Source organism: Porites lutea, chromosome 14 (genome assembly GCF_958299795.1).
Source record: "Porites lutea chromosome 14, jaPorLute2.1, whole genome shotgun sequence".
NCBI classification, from domain to species: domain Eukaryota; kingdom Metazoa; phylum Cnidaria; class Anthozoa; order Scleractinia; family Poritidae; genus Porites; species Porites lutea.
The window spans coordinates 22,378,577-22,400,725 of record NC_133214.1 but is presented as its reverse complement, the minus strand read 5'-3'; the positions used below and the strand labels follow the sequence as shown (position 1 = coordinate 22,400,725).

General features: G+C 40.6%; 1 protein-coding gene and 1 long non-coding RNA gene across 2 annotated transcripts; one reads left to right on the top strand and one right to left on the bottom strand.

Moving 5' to 3' along the window:
• Positions 1-96: 96 nt before the first annotated feature.
• On the bottom strand, positions 97-20,166 carry LOC140925296 (ankyrin repeat and IBR domain-containing protein 1-like). The gene is made up of 25 exons (XM_073375294.1): positions 19,448-20,166; positions 12,807-12,863; positions 12,525-12,650; positions 12,161-12,217; positions 11,981-12,061; positions 11,604-11,643; positions 11,234-11,317; positions 10,717-10,787; positions 10,482-10,576; positions 10,072-10,153; positions 9,177-9,239; positions 8,751-8,923; positions 8,146-8,246; positions 7,496-7,577; positions 7,131-7,179; positions 6,922-6,995; positions 6,143-6,203; positions 5,704-5,790; positions 5,513-5,582; positions 4,732-4,877; positions 3,577-3,767; positions 3,322-3,364; positions 2,510-2,747; positions 1,815-2,084; positions 97-1,312 (listed from the first exon to the last, which is right to left on the bottom strand). Exons 1-25 carry the CDS (start codon positions 19,838-19,840, stop codon positions 1,131-1,133), a joined length of 2,916 nt encoding a protein of 971 aa, XP_073231395.1. The 5' UTR covers positions 19,841-20,166; the 3' UTR covers positions 97-1,130.
• On the top strand, positions 13,825-14,241 carry LOC140925297 (uncharacterized). The gene is made up of 2 exons (XR_012164385.1): positions 13,825-14,033; positions 14,143-14,241. It is a non-coding gene; the product is annotated as an uncharacterized lncRNA (long non-coding RNA).
• Positions 20,167-22,149: the final 1,983 nt, after the last annotated feature.

The following is a 22,149-nucleotide window of genomic DNA, read 5'->3' as shown; positions in this document are numbered from 1 at the left end:
TGTTACTTTGTTTTATCGTCCCGCAAAGGTGGATAAAAAAGAAATAGAGTGATTATGAAAACGTTAATTAAACAAAAACAATATTACAAAATGAAATTAAGAATAAAAACAGAAAGAATTATTTTACTTCAACTTGTCTATGATATTTAGCCTACATACAATTATCTACAGTTATTGAGAATTTACAAGTAAAAATTGACGATTCATAAAACAGTGATTGGATGTACAATACTAAAGAAAGAATTCAACGTTACTTCAAATTTACTGGGATCTATGTTTGCCGTTCTAATATAATGAAGACCAATAACTTGATTTTTTGTTCTTATAATACAATAAAAATGGTGACAAGTATTAAAATGAGCTACTTACACAAAACCTAATCGATAAACTTTCATGCAGGTTAAACCTGTATGTCAGCAATTGAATATTATGATAGTATAGGAAACGACCACACGGTCTGTCTCGTGCAGCGGTAGCATGGGGAAGGAGGTGTGGGTAAGCTCCCCTTCCCCCACCCCCCAAACACCGCAGCCTTACCACAGTGGTCATATTCCAGACACTGCGCATAATGTATGAGTAAGCGCAAACCATACGAAAAAACAGACGAACAATGACCAAACAAAAAAACCTACTTTCAACATTTTATGTTGAACATATTTAGCGTTAGAGTTATTCTAAATTACACTGACGTCTAGTTGTTAGCAAATCATGACATTTTCGTCAAAGACATCCCCTTAATATATCTAGGTAAAAGTATAGAGAAATTATATTTAACATTATTTATCATGGCATTCAAAATATATTTACCGTTTCTGAATGGCTTAAATCTCCCCGCTAATTATTCATAACCAACTAGCATTGACCAAAATTGGAAGATATTTAGATATTTGTCGATAGTAATTCGATTGACGTCAATCGTATTGACATCGAAAGAAAAAGGGACGCACAGACGTCGCGTTAAGAGGCGGCGCAGTGGATCGGCTGTTTTGACAGTGAAGAGATTGAGAAAATGGCGTAGGATTTCACACGTCCATGTTGGCTACAGTAGGTAACAACAAATTACCCAATTCAATGGAGGAGAGGGGAGGAGAGGGGAGGGAGAGGGGAGGAAGGGAGAGGGAGGGAGATACCTAAACAACGAATTCATCATCACTATCACTCTCACTATCTGCTGGAAGTGTTGGTCGCTGGTTTTGAGAAGATGACCTGTCCGTGTTTCCACTGCTATCACTACCCGCTGGGGGCAGACCGCTGTCCTGCAGTGAGAGTCTGATGGCTCTTTTGATATCGTCATCAGGAGACGAGGATATATCTGAGGGAAAAAAACATTGCCAACAGTTAGTAAAAATGGCAGCTTCATTGAAACTAAACACTATGGCCGACAAGAACCTTTTAAAATTAAAAGGCAGAACAATTTATTTTAGCTATTGAGGAGAAATAGCCAACATGTAGTTTTTTCCTTACAGTACTATTGTTGAATCAAACATGAGGCTGATGAGAAACTGATCAGCAAGTAAAAACGGTCTGGATTGTTATTCAATTTCTCCTTATTAGTACCATGGGAAATGTATTGAGAAGAGTGTGAAGAAAATGCATGCTTATCAAGTTTATTAAGAGTGATCAGCATCAAATTTCTCCTCGTAATATCAGTGCTTTCTAAAACAGACTGGTCATGAGAATTACAGACATGATCACACAAGATGAATTTGCTTGATAGTTTATCAACTTCTCCCTACTACTTTTGTAGAAAATGAATAGGGGCAACAAATGAGAATTCAAATTTTGATCTTAGGGTTTAAAGGGTTAATAGCTACCTCCTACAGCAGAATCTTGAAGTGATAACTCTATGGCTCTTTGTAGAGAGGCACTATCCTCAGTAGAGAACACTGTCATGGCGGCGGCCATGTCTTGCCTAGGCTGTGTCTGATCTCTGTTTGAGCTTGCTGAGCTACTAGAAGAGCTTGATTCTCGGCTTCTGTGATTGGCTGGGGTGCTGTGTTGTAGCAGGGAAAGATGAATGGCCCTCATAAAGTCTACATCAATTTCCTCATCAAACTCAGCTGGCTGGCTTTGGCGGTGACGTTCTAAAGCAAACAACAACAACAACAACAAAAATAATAATAAATTAACAGAAATGCACAATAAGAGGATTTCTACCCGTACCAGTCACTAGCGTTTCGCGCTCGCCCCTGAAAGAAAAACGGGTAAAAAGAAGCACGCGCCTGAGGAGGAAGAAGGAGCTTAGGGGAGTAGCAATTTCAAACCAAGCTTCGCGTAAATCACCGAATGCTCTTAAGTGACACACTGCCCTGCTAGCAGAGTCGCTTCGATCTTTCTTTCCTCTTTCCCGACTTATCTAGGAAGATCGAAGCGACTCTGCTAGTAGGGTAGTGACACACAGACAAGAGTCGAAAGTTATTAATGGCGCGTGGCGTTTGATACAAGCTGGAATGGAAAATAAGTTTCCTCTTTTCCTTGATAGCAAACAAAGAACAAGATTTCAAGTTACTTTTCTTTTTCTCTTCTTTCTTGTTGGAGCTGTAGCCATGTTTACATAAGTAACAGGAAGTCATGTTGAATTTTTTGTGAATAGTTTCGCAGTTGACTCTATCTTCAAGGGGCGTGGCTTGTTCTCCTTCTGCCCTATCACCGCTCTGTTTTATACCCAATTTCGCTAAACGTGAACTGAGAATTGACTGTTCAATTGAGTAAAGCACTTCATCAAGGTTGCTCTCATCTTCATCAGACTGAAAAAGAATAAGTTGAAGTATTTGAATTGTGATATTTGAATGTTTTTGCCAAGAGTGATGCAATTATTCTTTAACTATCCTGGTGTTTTAATAGGGACCCTTGGTCGAATTTTCAAACCCAAGTTTGCATTGGTTAAGATGAGTGCGAGGTGGCACAGGAGCAAGAGATAATGGCAGGGGGAAACAGAGGAAGACGACGGCAATTTCTCTCGCTCTCTCGCTATCCGTAACACCTCACTCTCCCGTGTTACGCTCGTTATGAAGACGAGTGTAGTCGGACAGGTCACCTCTGTTAGCTTTACTGGGAAGTGACAGGAATAAGTGAGACAGGTTGGAAATTCCTAGTGGTGGTAGCACGCGGAAAAGGGATAAAGGAGTCGTCTACCAGTAAGCTAGAGTTGCAACCTCGTTCCCAGGGTTCTCTCCTTTTCAGAGGGACAAGTAGAAGATAACCCTGAGCCAGGGACTGTGATCAATGTTAAGGTCACAAATAAGATGTGAAGTAAATTTCTCAACCTAATGGGATATATTATCAATATATACAGCGAGTAAAGAGAGGCTTTAAAGTTACCTCACTGTCTTGACTAGCACCTGAATGTGAAATTAGACTTAGCCTGAAATAAAAACACACAAGTAAGAGAAAGTTCAAATAAATTATCGCAGATAGTAACGAATAAACCAATGTGCAGCTGGATCGATTTCTGCGCGCTTCTTTTTTCAGTGCGTTAAATCAAACTTCTTGTTTTCACTATGTGCGGCTATTAGAACCCGTCTTGCAACACCCCCTGCCCCCCGTCTACCCTTTCTACCAAAGACAATCACATACCTATCAACAAAGCCTGTGGGTTCTGAAAGCTGATCGTCATCAGGAATAACTCCTCGAGACAAAGCCAACAAAAAGTCCTGTCGCTTTCTATGCAGTAGCTGGGTTGTTTGAATTATCTTTGCGCGCGGAGTTCTCAAATAAGGTCGAGCCACCATCTGAGACAAAGTCTCAGTAGCTTCTTCTACTTCAGTCTAACGGCCAAAAAAAGAGGAATAGTTGAAAGTTAAAAACCCAACATTTTGCTCTATGTATTAAGACACTGTTAATGTTGGATTATCTTATCTGTGTCACAGAATGCTATACTAATTGAAAATTAACTCTGCTTGAATCGTAGCCTGCGTAGCAAGCGTTTTCCGTTTAGTTTCGGAGCAAAAAAAACCGAGGAACGGGATTTTCGGTTTTGACCGCGCAAGAAATGAAACGAGAGCCAAAAAATGAACGAGGGGGAGGGGGAGGGGAAGGAAGTAAACCTTCCTTTCTTCCCCACCCCCTCCCCGCTCTTTTACTTGCGCCATTTTTCGCGCGGTCTTTGACTCTTGTTCCTTGGTCCTAAACCGCACAGAGACGCTTGCTACGCATGCGCAGGCTACTTGAATCGTGCATTTGATCTGTATGTCCTTTTTTCTCGTTTTCCTTCCCATCACTCCCCGCTGGCGCTATCAGCTCCCACACACGCTTCTCGCACGTCTCCAGTAGCCCGCTTTAACCCTTTAAGCCCTAAGAGTGATCAGCGTCAAATTTCTCCTTGTAATATCACTGCTTTATAAAACAGAGTGTTCATGAGAATTAAGGACATGATCACACAAGATGAATCTAATTGATACTTCAAAAAATTCTCCCCACTACTTCTATTGAAAACGTATAGGGATCACAAATGAGAATCTGAATTTTGATGTTAGGATTTAAAGGTTAAAAGTCCGTGTCCCCCAACTATGCCTTTGGAAAGCCTGCGGAGGAGGCAGGTTCTGCAAACTCCTCTTTAACTCTAACATCATAAGCAGTTGATGAAAAAAAACAGCAACAACAATTAAATCAATGTCGTACACAACCTAACAGCTAGTGGACTCAGGGACGACTTTAAGCTGTTCACAATAATGAGAGAACAAAGCTAATACCAAACGACTGATCATAACTTAAACATGTAACAACGCTAACCTGCATGGACTCAAATATTGCTTTCTTGTCTTTATTGCCGGTAAGATAATAACCATAAGGATATGATGCTCGTAAAACTCGTCTTGCATTAAGTAATTCATGCACAGCATCCTCGATGAAAGACGTATCAACATTATCTGCTGATGCTGCAATAAATCAGTCAACAATCAATCAGTTAATCAAAACGACACTTAATCCTATTTGTACTTTAATTTGACTTTACTGCAATTGGCAAAAAACGTGATTTGTTGGATATGATTTACCACTAAGTTATTGGCACTTTTGATGTGGCGCTTCAGACTGGGTGGGTTAAGTTCTGAATTGTACTATGGGAATTTTTTGGGAAGAAATTTTGACCTAGTTTCTCGCGGCACAATCTTGTAATAACCAATATAGGGCGATAAGATACCAGTTGTACTCAATTTTTGTTTTTCCTTGGTTTGGGGGTATGGTCATGTATGCTAATGAAATTGAAACAAAGGAAAAACAAAAACTTCTGAAATGAAATAAATCAACCAAAATAAAATATTAACTGCACTATCCCCATTACTGCAGTTGAAAACAACACCATCCAGCTACGCTGAAGTGTAACAAAATGGCCAATCACGAAAAAGCCAATAAAATATCACACAGACACGAATTAAGGGGTACTTACGAGTAAAAACGACTCAAAATGCTGGCTTGAATCTGTTCGGACTGTTATCTCGTTTGTCCTGGGTCATCTTTGTGAAGAGGGAAAGCCTTTTAATACCTTAGAAAGGCTTTAATGATTTTGGCTTACCTGTTTCTATGGCAGCCATCGCCAGAGCTGTCATTTTATCTTTAGCTGTACCCAATAAAGGCTCTTCAAACTAAAACACAAACAAGTAAAGTTTGAGGAATAAGGAGAAATGTAGGGAACAACTTAGCCCCTTCCCTCCCCTCCAGGCTGACAAATGCAGAAAGTAAAATGCACTCAGTAAAAGCCTTTACCTTGTAACTATTTTCGTGATTCTTGAAGCGAGAGTAGTAATGTAGGAAACAATTCAACTCTACTATTTGGGCATTCTTTGCACTTGCCTGTTAAAATAAATGACAAACGAGTACTGTTCAGAAAGGTAGGGAGACAGGGATATAGTCTGAAGCTAAACTCAGAGGGTACAAAACTGATTTAAACACGAAACACAAAACAAGTTACATGTACATATAAACAATGTAGGGATTTCGTTACCAGGTTTGAATACCTTTTGATCTACTATGGTGAATGTTATTGAACAGCGATAACCAAGACACTAGAAGCCGTATTCAGAAGCATATACTTCTTCCGTATTTCATTAAGATTTCTGATATTTGCATTTAAAGATACAACTATCACTTACAGATATTGTTTTATTTCAAGAAATATTACAGAATGGATTTAAAAGAAAATTACCTCTGACACTAGCTTAGCTGATTCTGTTTCTACTTTTTGCACTACTTCAAATCTATTACACCTGCAAATAAAGAATAACATATTAAATAAAATGTTCTTAGCGGCATGTAGGATGTTTGTTACATGAACCTAGTTTAATGGCTTAATTTAGAAGAGACTACAATTTCTATGTCATCACCCAAGCCTGGTGAAGGTCTCTAAGCTGCTTTCTGGGCAAAGGGAACAGTACCTTTTTGTTTCTCTTTTTATAAAGACCCCAAGTGTTAGTCTAGCCTTGGGGATCAAACCCACAACCTCCCCTCCCCTGCTGGAGTCCACTGCTCTGCTGACTGCGCTAAACCTGTTGCGGTTAACTCACACTTTTATGCCTGTTAAAGACCCTGAGTGTTGGTCTGGCCCTGAGGATTGAACCAGCAACATCCTGCTCCTCAGTCCAGTACTCAACTGACTGAGCAAAACCTGCTGCAGTTGACGTGCACTTTTTATCTAAAGACCTTAAGCCGTGGTGTGACCCTGGGGATTGAAGCAATAACATCCTGCTCTGCAGTCCATTGCCTAACTGACTGAGCTAAAACTGCTGTCGCTAATGCACACTTGGGGTCAAACCCACAACCAGCCCCCCCCCCCCCCCTCCTCCTCCTCTCTCTGCAGGTCAGGGCCCTACTGACTGAGCCAAACCTGCCATGGTTAACACAGACTTCTTTTTTTGTGATAGTGTATAATGTCAAGACCGTACATTAATTGGGTCAACCTGGTGAAGAATTTATTGTTGTACCAACCTAAAATAACCTCCTGTAGCTGAACTGTGTTTCTTCCACTGTTCAAGGCAAACCCAGCAAAACTCATGTTTACACTAAAACAAACCAAGCCAAAAAAATCAGCAAAGGTATCCAGGAAGAAAGCAGAAGATATTTTGAAGGGAAAGAGCTAGATGCTAACAGATTAATGGAAAGAAAAAATAATTATAATCTAGTTAAAACATACATACTTTTGTACACTTCATATGATTACATCCTTCATTCTTCTGAATGGGCGATCTAGAAGGCAACAATTATTGCTTAACTTGACACCATAAAGCATACTGTAGTTTGCAATTCCCTGTAGATAAAATATGTGCTAACAAAACAAATCTTCTAGCCCTTCCAGTATGTATATAGTTAGTAATCTGTGTGCTCTTGCTTTGGCATCAAAATAAAGCTTTCACCAATAATTATACACTCTAACCAACTAATGTTACTCTAAAACATGTACAGTACAAGCAAAATTATGCAGGTGTGGGGAGGTGCAATATTTCTTGATTTCACAACATTGCCTGTGTGTAAGCCTGTCCAACAAAAAATCTAGCTGACTCACTTGCAGTTAGGGCAGCATTTAGAGTTTGTTACTAGCCATAAGGTGTTTGCAACAACTTCTGTTTCAGGACACTCAGAAACATCTAAAACGCAAATCAGAGCAGAAATGCAGTTGTCAGCAAAGTCTTAAGCCCTGTTAGAAAAGGGAGGAGGATAATCCTCTTAATATAAACAAGGTTAAGGGAAGAGCTATCTTGCCAATGAAACTTGCACATATGGTATTTTGACTTGAACTTTCACTTGACTCCCTTTAGGAGTGTAACCATAGCTGGACCATTTTACAAGGAAAACCACAAAGAAATTAACCTTCCTAATATAGTTACAATGTCATTGAGAGCAGATAGGGTAACTCTCTGCTTAGCCTAGGGTAGCCACACCTCTTGTGCAAAGAAGCTCGGACACAAATAGAGAAGGGGAACCCCCTCAATGGATCTTCACTCTTCCTTCATGCTTAAAGCAGTTCTAAATGACTGCAAAACATGTGCTATAATGCATTCAGCTCTTTCAGAACCACGTCCCGAGAATGGCAACCTTAAGTTGGTAATCCTGCCATTCTTGGGTCATTTTCTTGGATATTTGTCACAAGGTAGACACCTCTCCAAGACAGATACTTATAGTGACACTGACTGTAGCAGTAAGAATTTAGTTGACCTTTTGTGGTTGGTATCTTTGGCATCATCTCTGCAATTTTCTTCAGCCATCTACGCCACAGTTCACAGCTACAAGGAGCATGGGCTTCCTGTGCACAGTGCCTGAGGTTCAGGAAAACAGTTTCAAACAAATTGCTCCATTTCTACAAAATATCCTTTTAAGACAATTTTAATGATCTTCACCCATGTGAGTATAAACCACTCTCAGTTTCCAATCTTTTATTTCTTGCAGTATAGAATGTGAAAAGATCCTTTCCGGGCTTCCCACTTTATCATTAAATGACTTTGTTCACAAGGGATATGAAATAAGATTGAAAACATCATGCATTTCTCTAAACTGACAAAACCCAGATCAAAATAGTGTATGCTTAATGGGAAACGTACTCTTAGTAGAAAGTGGGTAGCCTGTGCTAATCTCTGTGACTTCTCCTGTGAAAGATTTATATCCCATTCACTGTGATTAGGCACTAACCCTTTTCTGAGTTCTTCCACTGACTCTAAGTAATTTGTAAAGTATCCATACCAAACACACTCCATTAGCATAGGCCTCTTCTTTCACTTTGATCTTTGCATATATTGGTGAGTATCCTATACTTACTAACTTACCAGCAGAAAAAATGACCTTGACCGCAGTCTACAATCATGGGTTCTGTTTCTTCTGATGAGCTCACTTCCCGAGCAACAGGTGATGAGGGTAGCATGCTAAGTGGGAGACGCACAGCTCGGCCACACCGAGGAAATGGACACCATTTCAAACTGGGATTACTCTCAACAAATTCCTGCCAAAAGTATGTTAAAACTCATCATTTATGAAATAATATATATTGTGTCATTCATATGAGTTATAAGCATCTGTGAACAAACTGGAAATGGCTCTTAAAGGCTTGCTTAAAAGGTTAAAATTCAATTTAAGTCACTCCATCTACTAAAAGTCAAACATGACAACGAGAAAACGATGACTTAGGCAACTCTCAAAATGATATTTTTAGGTATGTGCACGACTTTAAATATACAATATTGTTAAATACAGACCTTTATATCAAAATGAAGGTATCTCTTTGCCATTTCTCTTGAGACAAGGCTTTCAATAGTTTCCTGGAGTTAAAAAACAACAACAAAAGGATCAGTGACAATAGAAAAAACGTTACTATTTTATCGATAGAATATATCTATAAGTGGTTTAAGACCAAACTGATGACCAATAACACAAATGGCATCAGCATGGAGATCAAGATCAATGGTGAAAAACTGGACAAGGTTGACAGCTTAAAGTAAAGCTATCTGGACGCAGTCATCACAGATCAAGTTTCTAAGCCACCTGAAGTACTGTCCAGAATTGCACAGACAACAGCAGCACTAGCGAGACTGAAGACCATCTGGAACGATAAGCATATCTCTCTAAGCTCAAAGATCAGACTTATGCTCTCCCTGGTTCTCTCAGTACAGTTGTATACCTGCGAAACCCGAACATTGACAGTGGACATCCTAAAGAAATTGTAGGCCACTGAGATGAGATACTTTAGGAAACTGCTTGGCATCTCATACAGAGACCACATGACTGACAATGCCGTCAGAGACAGAATCAGGCAGGCCATTGGGCCTTAACCATGGTAAAGAAATGCAAGTGAAAGTGGTTTGGGCTTGTATCAAGATCAGCAGGTCTTGCCAAGGCAAAAGGCAATCTTACAAGGAACAGTGCAAGGAGGGAGAAGAAGAGGCTGTCAAAAACAGCGTTGGGAGAATAACATGTTTGAGTGGACAGGTTGAAGTTTTGTGATGCCCATAGAAAATCTGAAACAAAATCAATTGGTGGGAAAGAGTTACTAGGTCCATGGCGCCCCAACAGTCAACATGACTACCAATGCAGGCGCAGATTACAAACTCTCTTTCTACTGTAAGTTTGTTTAGATTATTAATAGCTACTCACCACAGGCACTAAAGCACTACAATCAAATGCAGGACACTGAATACCATGTGCTTTTCCATCTTTAATCTTCTCATTTAAGTATCTGCCATGAAGAACATAATGTTTAACTAAATTAATATATCCTTAGAGAAACTAGTAGCTATGAAAGAGATAGTAAATGACCTTCAGAGGCAATCACTTAAAACTACTCAGCTTCAAGAGTGGGTGGGTGGGTGGGTGAGAGGTCAGGCAATGGTACATTAATTACAACCAATCATATGACAAGTCAAGACCCCCAACACACTAGTACCCAGACTCCCAGATGTGTGTGAGAAAAACATTTTCTGCTTCTTTCATTTCTCACCCGGCAGAAAACAACATTTATAGACAGAAAAACAAAAATATTATAGACTTTAAATACATGTACAGACCTCTCCCAACAGGAGCGGCAGAATTCATGACCACAAGAAAGAGATAGTGGAACATCTTCATAGACTATTTCTTCCACACAGATAGAACAAACCTCCTATGAAAAGCAAACATACAACACATTAGTAAAGAAAAAAGTTATCTAAAAGAAAACAAAATCAAGACCTTGAACTATGTCCATGGAAACAAGTCACAATGTTGGATGATCACATTTCTTATGAATTCATGAATACTCACAGAACTTCTAAAGTTACTTTTTCTGGCAAGTTTTGCTTTCTCTTCAAGTTCAGCATTGCCTGTATGATGATCTGGTTTACATAAAAGGGAAAAGGCAAAAGAATTGAATATTTCAACCTCTCTGCTACATGTAAGTGGTTATGTTAAGAATGGAAACTCCTGATGGGCACATGGTTGGCTAACAAGGCAGTTTCTTCCACAAAAATGTTTTACTACAGTTAAGAAAGCCTCCTTTGCCTTGCGGTTGCAATCCTGTTGGTTTCAAAGGTACTCATGATCACTGGAGCTGTGCATGCCCACAAAAATTAAAGTCAATCACTTATTGTCTTTATAGCCATTTTAACAAGCTCTTTGGCTGGTCACTAGGAGTCAGGAGTTGATGACACACATCACAATATTTATGACACAGAATTGAAATATCAGCATAACATATCATAAATACTGATTTTTCAACGGCAAACAAAACCTACAGTATATTATACCAACTTTACATTACAGAATTATAACACTTTCTTACTCTCTGGAAGAGTAACGCCAGCTTTTTCACAAGCAGCAACAGGATCAGTCATCCATGCTTCAATCAGAGCCTCCTTGGACCAGTCTACATATACAAAATGAAAAACTCACCATTACCCTGCCACAGTTTAAAGGAAAAAACATTTTACAGACTTCTTTTGTCCATGGTTATGAAACTGAGCCTGAGGCTGGATTAAAGTTAAGACATGACACTTTCAAAAGATTATTAAGGCACAGTGCCAATAAAAAAATTAACACCACAATAAAAATCTTTAGAAAAGCAATTCCTACTGAATCTGAATTTTCCTGAATATTTGTTGGGTATTGTTAACAGGTAATGGTTATAATTATGCCGATGAAAATTTACTAACCATGGTTCCGCAGCAGACCCTCTGCAGTGAATAATGGCACCTAAACAAGAGCAACACGACTTCATATTTAGTTAAATAATTCTCTGTTTCAAAGGGCATGGTTGTGAGAGCACTTGTCTTCCATTACTGTGGCCTGTGTTCAAATCAGGGGTTGGGGGGTGGGGGGGAGGGGTAGTGTGGAGATCGACACTGTCTGTGGGTTGTAATTGAGTATGTTGTTGATTTTTCTTCTTTGGTCCAAGATGACAAAACAAACACTTTCAAACGAGTCCTTTGAGATCTTGAGAGCATTGTTTTATTGCTAACAATTTATTTCAACTACATGTAGATAGAACTGAACTTCACAAAGACACTTCTTATTGAACTGCAATTCCTACCCTGAGCATATCGGCAGTCTCCACAAGCATCAAGTCCTTAGCTTCTTGTAGATCTTGAGCACACAGGCCTCGATACTGTTTCTAAAATATAATGGTGATGATAAAATAATTATTTCCTTTTTAAACCAGTAGCAAATCTGTATCCTGCCACCTCAACAAGTCACCTACAATTAATTATACCTGGTCATCTGTGTTAATAAATATAGGTTCCTCAACAGCAATGGCACTCGGACTCTCCTTGGAACATAGTTTGAAAGAAAGTGAAAAAATAATAATGATAAGAGTAATAATAACTAAGTAATTAATTACACTACCCATACTTGCAACATGACTTTTGGTTGTCATTGTTTACAAAAGGGAAAAATCGTTCCTCAGATTAAACCAGTATTCAACCCTAAATTGATTTAGAATTTGAATCATGGGTTAAAGCAGCTTTTTCATTTTTCTGTAAGTATTAAATTATTCCTTCCCAGTTTCATCTGATACATGTACATGTGGCATCAGTTGAAGATTTCTTTAACTTAGAAACATGATCTATACTTACAGAGAAAACCATTCTCGACTCCAGGAAAGATGCAATATCATTAAAGTTCCCTTTTATTGCACAGTCACAAGCAGTCTCTCCATTTTTATTTTCTTCATACAAGGAGGCACCAGAGGCAACCAAGATCTTAAAAATAAAAATAATATTTCAGGTAAAAATGCTGCAGAGCTGCTTAGTCTCCCAGTCTCCCTTAAGTGACTCCCAGTTTTGGCAAAGATCCCCCAATCAACTGGTGAGTTCTAAAGTTCTCACAGCAATGTTCCCTAGCAAGAGCATGCTTACCTGAACACAGTGAAAAAGACCTGATCTAGCAGCATAATGCAAGGGTGTGTTACCAGCCTGAAAAAAGTACACATATTATAGTCATTAGAATGTTACCATATTGAATATTGACCACTTTCATTGAGACATCATACAAGTCGTAGTACTGCTAATAAAAACAATCATTGGCTATTGAGTTGGCCCTCTTGGTTATAGAACACTTTCTACATAAACCTTGAGTGAATCTACATTTCTAAATTTACACCATTTTGTTTGGACCCTGAGGTTGCTTGGCTCTTAACTAATACTGTATTCACTACTGACTGCCTAGTTTAATACTGTAAAAGAGGACTTGGCTGTTTTAAGTTCTTTTTCTTTGTCACATATTTTCAATTGCCAGCAATAAATTAGAATCGAGCTTCATGTGATAAAAAAAGCACTTTATTATTGAGTGTCAATGTATGCACGAAAGTGCTTATTGGGGACACTATATTTTACGTGGTCATCCGAGCCATGTGAAGGTTCAGCCGCCTGCGGGGCAAAGGGAATACTATCATTTCTCAGTTATTTTAAGACCCTGAGTATTGGTCCGGCCCCGGGAATCGAACCCGCAACCTCCCGCTCTGCAGTCAAGCGCTCTACCAACTGAGCTAATCCTGCCGTGGTTTCTTAGTTCTATTCCTAATTTTTTAAACAAACAGGCTTGTATGCATACTGATTAATAATTTGTTCCATCCAACACACAAATTACTTAAAAACTTCTGTTCTGATCAATGTTTTAATAACATTTCTCCATGTCTGATAAAATCCTTCTTGCAATCAGACATGATGACCACAAAGATCAAATACCAAAGACTAATATTTTGTAGCTTAAGATTTGCATAGTAATTAGAGAACTTAAAAGTTAACATATATTTAGTGTATGTCTGACAACATTTCTGGTTTGTTGTCTATATATTCCTCCTAAAGAGGAAAATGGTATTTGCAGGCCTGCAACAATTGTGGGGAATTATGACTGACTATATTTTGTGTTGTGAAATCGTATATTGCGTTACGCTCGTTTGTATTTTTGTTTAATTCGTTAATTTTTTACCAGTTTGACATATATCATTACTATCACAGTTGTCTAGCCTCGGAGTTTTTACCAGATCTTATCGGAGAGTACAAGGAGTTTTTTACGGAGTTATTTCATTCAGTTTTTTCCTATTTTGTTGTTCCTTTCCTTAATACGCTTGGAGGAACTATAACGTAAGTTTTGTTTCACTTTTGTCTTTCATTTTAGGTTTGTTTTACTGTCGATTTCCTTTTAATTTTAGTTGTATTTTCTTGCGTAACGCGTGTCTATGTATGTTTTCAGTTCTCACCATATGCTTCATTGATACTGCAATAAACGAACTTTAATCGAGTACGGAGCGTGTGGTTGATCACAGCGAACTCCACCTGTGGGAACGCGACAGTGAGAAGTTTTAGTGAGAAGTTTTAGTGAGAAGATTATTTCGACCTATTCTACTGGAGTTCTAAGAATCGCAACAAGCAAGCAACTTGGTTATGCAATAGCACATGGCGCACCGCCCCCAAGATCAGTATTCGTATATTTTCGCCGATATATGTTAACATGGCACAAAGGAGCGGGAGCTTAACAATAGGAAACAATTCGGAAAATCCCATGGAGCCACTTTTAAGCGAAAAAATGGATTCTGCTTCGCAAAGTTCTCGGAAACATTCGCGAACGCGTTCAACCCTCTCGTCTCGCGCGTCTACCTCGTCTAGCGCAACAAGAAGGAAAGCCTTGGCCGAAGCCGCTGCAGCGAGACAAGAAGCGGAATATGACCGATTACTGGCCGAGAAAGAAAGGGAGAGAATTGAAATGGAAGCCGAAGAAGAGAGAAAACGTCAGTCTCAGAGGGCAAGATTCGAGTGCGACAAAGCTGTGTTAACAGCAAATAAGAAGCTGGCAATCGCCGAGGCCAAACTAAAAGCTATTGAGCAGTCTATCGAGGAGGAAGACGAGAAAGCCACTATGGTTACTATCCCAGGTTTGGACAACTCTATCGACACACAAGAGATTACGCGAGCCTGGATTGATGCACAAGGGACTATGGAGACACTGGATCGCACAGGGTACCCAAGCCCCCAACACGACTCGGGAAAGGTATCACACACTAAGCTCATTCGAAGCGAACTAACGAATGCTCGCTCATGCGCAAAAGAAGAGCCCTTACCCAGCACAAACGCTGCCAGCTTTGAAAAGTCACCGCCAGGGAAAAGTGTTACAGGAAACACGCCCCTTTTTGGCCTCCGAGGAACAAATCCCTTCGCGTCGACTCCCACAGATGATCTCACGGCAGTAAATCAAAGGTACACTTCTAGGTAACTAGAAGTGAGGTAAGTACATGGTACTTACCTCACTTTGGGGTGTACCATCCCAGGAAACCTGATCAGATCCGCGTGGTGTTCGATTCGTCAGCCGAGTTCCAAGGAGTCTCCCTCAATAAAGAACTTCTTCCAGGTCCCGACCTTATGAATAGCCTTGTTGGAGTGTTAATCCGCTTTCGTCAGGATAACATTGCCGCGATGTGCGACATTGAACAAATGTTCCACTCGTTTCACGTGGACCCAAAGCATCAGAACTTTCTTCGATTCCTTTGGTTTAAAGATAACGATCCGTCCAAGCAAATCATAGAGAACAAGATGACAGTGCACCTGTTCGGTAACGGGCCAAGTCCTGCTATAGCCACCTTTGGGCTACGAAAAACAGCAGACGACGGCGAGGAGAAATACGGGAAAGAAACAAGAGACTTCGTCCACAGAAACTTTTATGTAGACGACGGGCTGACCTCGCGCCCCACGGAGAACGAAGCTATTACCCTCATCAGAAACGCCCAAGCCATGTTAGCGACCGCGAATCTACGCTTACACAAAGTAGTCTCCAACTCGGTCCTCGTCATGGAAGCCTTCCCAGCAGAAGATCGCGCCAAGAACGTCAAAGATCTAGACCTACGCCGTGATGTACTACCATCGCAACGCTCTCTTGGGGTCCACTGGAACATCGAGAAGGACCATTTCACCTTCCATGTCTCCCTGCCAGAACAGCCCTTCACACGGAGAGGAGTTCTGTCTGTCATAAACTCGGTGTATGACCCCCTGGGATTTGTATCCCCAGTCATCCTGGAAGGAAAACTAATACTACAGCAGCTCGTTATCGTGGGGAAGAAGGTGAACGGTAACGATCCTCTTGGATGGGACGATCCACTTCCGGAGAAGATGAAACACCGCTGGAGTCGATGGAGAGACGCACTCCCCAAACTGGAAGAAGTATTGATTCCTCGTTGCCATCACCCCAAAGGATTCGGCACTGTCACAAGAAGGGAGATACACGCGTTTTCTGACGCAAGTAAGGAGGCCATCGGAGCTGCCGTGTACCTGCGCGAATTCAACGATGATGGAGTTGTAAGCGTTTCTCTTCTGTTCGGACGATCTAAGATGGCACCAACTCACACGACGAGCATCCCTAGATTAGAGTTGTGCAGCGCAGTACTTGCAACACAAGCCGTAATGATGATTCGCAGGGAGCTTGACGCTCAAATTGATGAAGAAATCTACTACTCAGACTCGAAGGTTGTACTTGGCTACATACAGAATGAAAGTAGAAGATTCTACGTCTACGTCGCGAACCGCGTCCAGCAGATCCGTAACGCAACTGCACCAAGTCAATGGAGATACATCGACACTGCAAGAAATCCTGCTGACCTCGCAACTCGCTGCGTTACCCCAGAGAAACTGGCAGAATCACCATGGATACTTGGACCTGAATTTCTACGAAACCCGCAGCTCCAGCCTCAAGCTTCATTCCTGGAGGTACCCCTCAATGAAAGCGACCCAGAGGTGAAAAGAGAAGTTATCACCTGTGCCACTGCAACACACTCACCCCAGAGTCTTGGCTGCGAGAGATTCAAGCGCTTTTCCAGCTGGTCCTTCCTGAGGCGCGCAATTGCAAGTCTTATTGCGTTCATAAGAAAGTTCAAGGAGAGAAATCAAGTGCTCTCAAACAAGCCAGTCATCCCCCGGCCTACTCCGTCCGCAGCCGAACTGGAACAAGCTGGCCAGGTTGTAATCAAGGCAGTACAGAAAGAAGTCTTCCCCGCAGAGCTTAAAGGGTTGTCATCAGCTAAAATGGAGAAATCAGTTCCAAAGCATTCAAACCTGTTGCAACTTGATCCCTTGGTAGATTCTAATGGACTACTCCGCGTCGGAGGCCGTCTCGAAAACTCGACGACAAGAGAAACGCCCAGTCATTTTACCAAAAGGTCATCATGTATCAGAGTTGATCATCCGCCACTTCCACGAAAGTGTCCATCACCAAGGACGCCTCATCACGAGTGGGGCAGTTCGCGAAGCCGGCTACTGGGTTGTCGGAGCTCATCGAATGATATCCAGCCTTATTGAATCCTGTGTAAATTGCAAGAAGTTGAGAGGAGCAACCTTAACGCAACACATGGCAAACTTACCACCAGATCGAACGGAGACCAGCCCGCCCTTCACAAATGTCGGCTTCGATGTCTTTGGCCCCTGGGAAATCTCAATAAGAAGACTCAGAGGTGGTGCAGCAAACGCAAAACGCTGGGGCCTCATCTTCACCTGTCTGAGTAGTCGTGCCATCCATATCGAGGTACTAGAAACTATGGACTTCAACTCGTTTATCTGCGCACTGCGACGTTTCTTCGCCATTCGTGGATCAGTGACGAAACTCAGATGTGATCGTGGCACTAACTTTGTTGGAGGAAAATCACAGTTGGAACGAGCACTTTCGGAGATGGACCAAACACGAGTCCAGAAGTTTGTAGCAGAACAAGGTTGCGAGTGGATATTTAACCCTCCACACGCATCGCATTTTGGAGGCGTATGGGACCGACAGATTGGCACTGTACGACGCGTTTTGGACGGAATGTTACTGGGGATTGGACGCGCACAGCTCACCCATGAACTACTAGTGACTCTCATGGCAGAGGTGACTGGAATCGTCAACAGCCGCCCTATTTCAGCAGTACCCTCTGACATCCACGAACCGCAACCACTAACCCCTGCCATGCTGCTTACGATGAAGACTCGCCCTCTAGCACCCCACCCTGGTAACTTCGTGCCACAGGACCTGTATGCCCGTAACTGGTGGAGAAGGGCACAATACCTGGCCGATCAGTTCTGGGTCAGATGGAAAAGAGAGTATCTGCAGAACCTTCAGAACAGATCGAAGTGGCAGAAACGCGAACGCAACCTCTCTGTCGGTGACATAGTCCTGGTTAAGGAGGACAACACAACCAGAAACGACTGGTCGCTCGGAAGGATTTCAGAAGTAACGCAGAGCACCGACGGCAAAGTGCGGAGTGCCAAAGTGACTTCATGTAGAGCGGGAAACGTAAAGACCTACGAACGACCAATTTCCAGTTTCGTCATTCTACTCAAACGGGAAGACGAAGCCTAATCTTGCGGACAATATAATTTGATTCCACGGACTTGATTTATATAATGTTGACGGAAGCAAGGATTTTCAATCCTTGGGCGAGGAGTGTTGTGAAATCGTATATTGCGTTACGCTCGTTTGTATTTTTGTTTAATTCGTTAATTTTTTACCAGTTTGACATATATCATTACTATCACAGTTGTCTAGCCTCGGAGTTTTTACCAGATCTTATCGGAGAGTACAAGGAGTTTTTTACGGAGTTATTTCATTCAGTTTTTTCCTATTTTGTTGTTCCTTTCCTTAATACACTTGGAGGAACTATAACGTAAGTTTTGTTTCACTTTTGTCTTTCATTTTAGGTTTGTTTTACTGTCGATTTCCTTTTAATTTTAGTTGTATTTTCTTGCGTAACGCGTGTCTATGTATGTTTTCAGTTCTCACCATATGCTTCATTGATACTGCAATAAACGAACTTTAATCGAGTACGGAGCGTGTGGTTGATGACAGCAAACTCCACCCGTGGGAACGCGACATTTTGCAACAGACTATATCTTTTTCTCTCACTGAATTTCAACTTCATCTGATGTAAGAATTTGTTTAGATGACATCATACATATTTTTCTGATGAAAACAAACTTGACTGTCTGAATACAAAAAAGTTCAAAGTAACTCCATTTATGTTTGCTAAGAAGCTGCACCTGCTTTTTTAGATTTGATAGACTCAATAAAATTGCTGTCATGTTTTCTACCTCAATTATGTAATCTCGTCATCTCCCAGACTTTATACAGCATACATGAATTTTACTGAAAAACTGACACAAACTATAATGTGTGAAACAGTTGTGTTAGAAAATGGATACCAAATATCAAAAAAGGAAAAATCAAAAACTTTTTTTTCGACATTTTAGTTCCAATTTCTTTACGCTACATGCATTTTAATATTATACTCTACTTTTTCAAATGTAAAAGTATTTCTATATATATATATATATATATATTTTTGACACATTTTCACTGGGATCCATGAGTAAATTACAACTGATGAATAAATACCAAAACTTGTTTGCTTTGACGAAGACAATGGAGTATTAAATGAATAATATAAGCGTCTCGAAGATATCAGAGTGAAACTCTCTAAGCCACAACAAGCGGAAGTTCTTTCAATCACATGGACTTACTATAACTTTATCAACTAATTTTATACCTCATCTTTTACATCTATCTCGGCGGCTATTTCCTCTTGGTTGCTTGAATTCCAAGCTAAAAGATTAGACAAACACTCAGCCCTGGTCTTGTCAAGAGATGACTCGTTCACCTGGTACATGTGCGTCACGGAACAAATACAGTGTAGAGAATTTTGGCCCAAGGCATTTCGAATGTTCGGGTTTGCGCGCTCCTCTAGGAATTCTCGCACAAAAGCTTTCATACCGTGCAAAGCAGCGTAATGTAGTGCTGTATTATGGCCGTGATTCACGCCAAAACTGTGGTTGGGGTCTAGATTACGTTTTATGTCTGGGTTTTTCAGATAAATGTGCATGGCCTCAACTCCTTCTCCGCGCTGTAGCGCTTTACGAAATTTCGACGTTGAGCTCCCCATTGGCAAAACCGGCGACTTCGAGTTCGCCGCGGTAAAAAACAAAACAAAAAATGAAGAGAAACGTTTAGGGTATCCACAGTCCGTGGTAGTTCCTTTGAAACATGTGGCGGGCCGGCCAGGAGAACCCGAAATATATCAGTTAATGAGCGTGAAGTCATCCATTGGTGCCCTTCGCCTGTCCACTAAAACTATCCATGCTTTTCCACTCCTGCTGATAGTTAAGTATCACCTTGCCTGTCTCGATATATTATTGCTAGCGAACGACGTCACTAGACTCCACATCAAACTAGAAAGGGAAAATAACAAGAACTCTAATAAGGCCTTTGTTTTGGCCCCTGGTTTTGGAAAAACTGCTGTTTCCTTCTTCCGAGAAAAACACCGCTGACTCCAAAACTAGAAACGACTTTACAGCCTCGATTTGATTTTATCTCTTTACCAAAGCGAGGTTAGGGGAAACAAATATGGCGGTGCTGTTCAGGCGTCTGACTGAGCACATGCAAAGGTGTGATGGATTATTTTCATCGGCGCTTCTTAAAAGTAAGATTTTTATATATCACACAAGGTTGTTTAAATTTTAGTTACCCAGTCTTGCATAAATACTTTTCACTACAATTTGTAGGAATGGTGTTTATTTTCAGCTTACATAACTGAGAGGTTTTGAAGCTAATTTACTTTTACCCCTTCACCTTTTCTTATTTTATGTTCACTCCCACCCCCGTCCCCCGTCTGCAGAGTATGGCAGAACTCGGCGAGATCTTGCTCGTACAAGGCCATTTTTAGGCCCTTATTACTTATGTATTTATTGTTAAAAAACTTGTGCGTGCACCTGCCATACTTTGCAGACTGGCTCCCACCCTATAAATCCCAAATACCTCTTTTTACTGTAGGTTCAATCGTTGTATCTGGGATGAATCCCAGTGTGTTATCTCAGCCGTAGCCTCAAGATCCTGACTGAGACTACAGACGCTTTCAAATCATTGACAGAGTGAGAGGATACTGACTTTGCGCTGACTATTGACGAGTCCTTCACTCTCATCTCTCCAACTGGAGATCTTAAAACAGCTTTAAGTACAAAATACTAAAAGAGGCAGAGACGCATGGCCGTGGGATTAGGGAGCATTGGACTTTTGATCCAGGGGCCTTGAATTTACATCTAATTCTGACCCTGACCACAATCTGGATTTGTTCTCAGTTATTGTGAGTTTGAATCCTCAGTCACACTTGTAAAATACCAACTGGTTCACCTCCAGTCCTTCCAGTTGGGTTTTTTTTCTGATTCTTTGCCTTATTAGATCCCATCATCCCTGAAAAGCCCATATGGGAGAGGATAATAAACTATTTAGTCATTTGTCATTTAGATACATGGATACAAGAGTTGTTTTTATTCATTCCTAAATTTTTTATGTTGAAATAGTTAACATTAACCTTTTCTTTGTAAAGGTCATTGCTGCAGATCATTACAAACCTCACCAGCTTTGGAAAAATATTACCTGCTACCAAATTACTTGAAGAAATGGGCCAGAAGGGACATGAAGCGAAGAGCACTGTATGAACAAAATGAAATGGAACGTTCCAACTTGAGGGTTTTAAAGAAAAATGATATTCTTCCATCTGCTGTCCGGGAAAAAGCTGCCAAGGATATGGACAAACTCCCTTTGGACAGCTCAATAACACGTGTGCGGAATAGGTGTGTTCTGACTGACAGAGGCCGAGGAATTGTTGGTAAATATCGCATTTCAAGAATAATGTTTCGCTATTATGCTGATAAAGGTCTCATAGCTGGGATACAGAAATCACAATGGTGACAAAGGGTGCTGGTAAGGAACCTTGTGAAATCTTTAGGTGAAAAAAGGATTGTTTTGCTTCTTATGAGCTCAATTTAATAGTGATATAAACTTGAGATAATTAAGATCTGTCTTAAAGAAAGAATCAAAATTGAAAAAAGTTTTGCTTCGTTGTACCTACAGACCGCATTATTGTAACGTTCTCTGACAAGCTACAGTTGTATGCATGTAAGAAAATGGTTGTGAATTTTTTATAGGAACATTTAAGTTTCATGCTTTAACATGTACTCAAAACAAGATTTACCTTATGTGAGTGAAAAATTAATTTTTTGATCTGACAAGTTGGATCAAAAGCTCCAGTAAAATACCACTTTGATGGGTAAATAATAATTTTGGTCATGATGCATGGTTAATAATATGCCGTAGAAATAATTTGCTCCTTTGAAAAAACCCAATAAAAAGTCAACTGTTGAAGGTTAGAAGTGGAGAATTTTCCCAGAGATCTTGTCTTGGGGGTGCTGGTCT

Coding starts and splice junctions, on each gene's coding strand:
- LOC140925296 (XM_073375294.1), bottom strand. CDS start 19,840: ATGGGGAGCTCAACGTCGAAATTTCGTAAAGCGCTACAGCGCGGAGAA. Junction 12,864..19,447: donor AGATAGATGTAAAAGATGAG/GTATAAAATTAG, acceptor TACTTTTTTCAG/GCTGGTAACACACCCTTGCA. Junction 8,924..9,176: donor ACCTTCATTTTGATATAAAG/GTCTGTATTTAA, acceptor TACTTTTGGCAG/GAATTTGTTGAGAGTAATCC.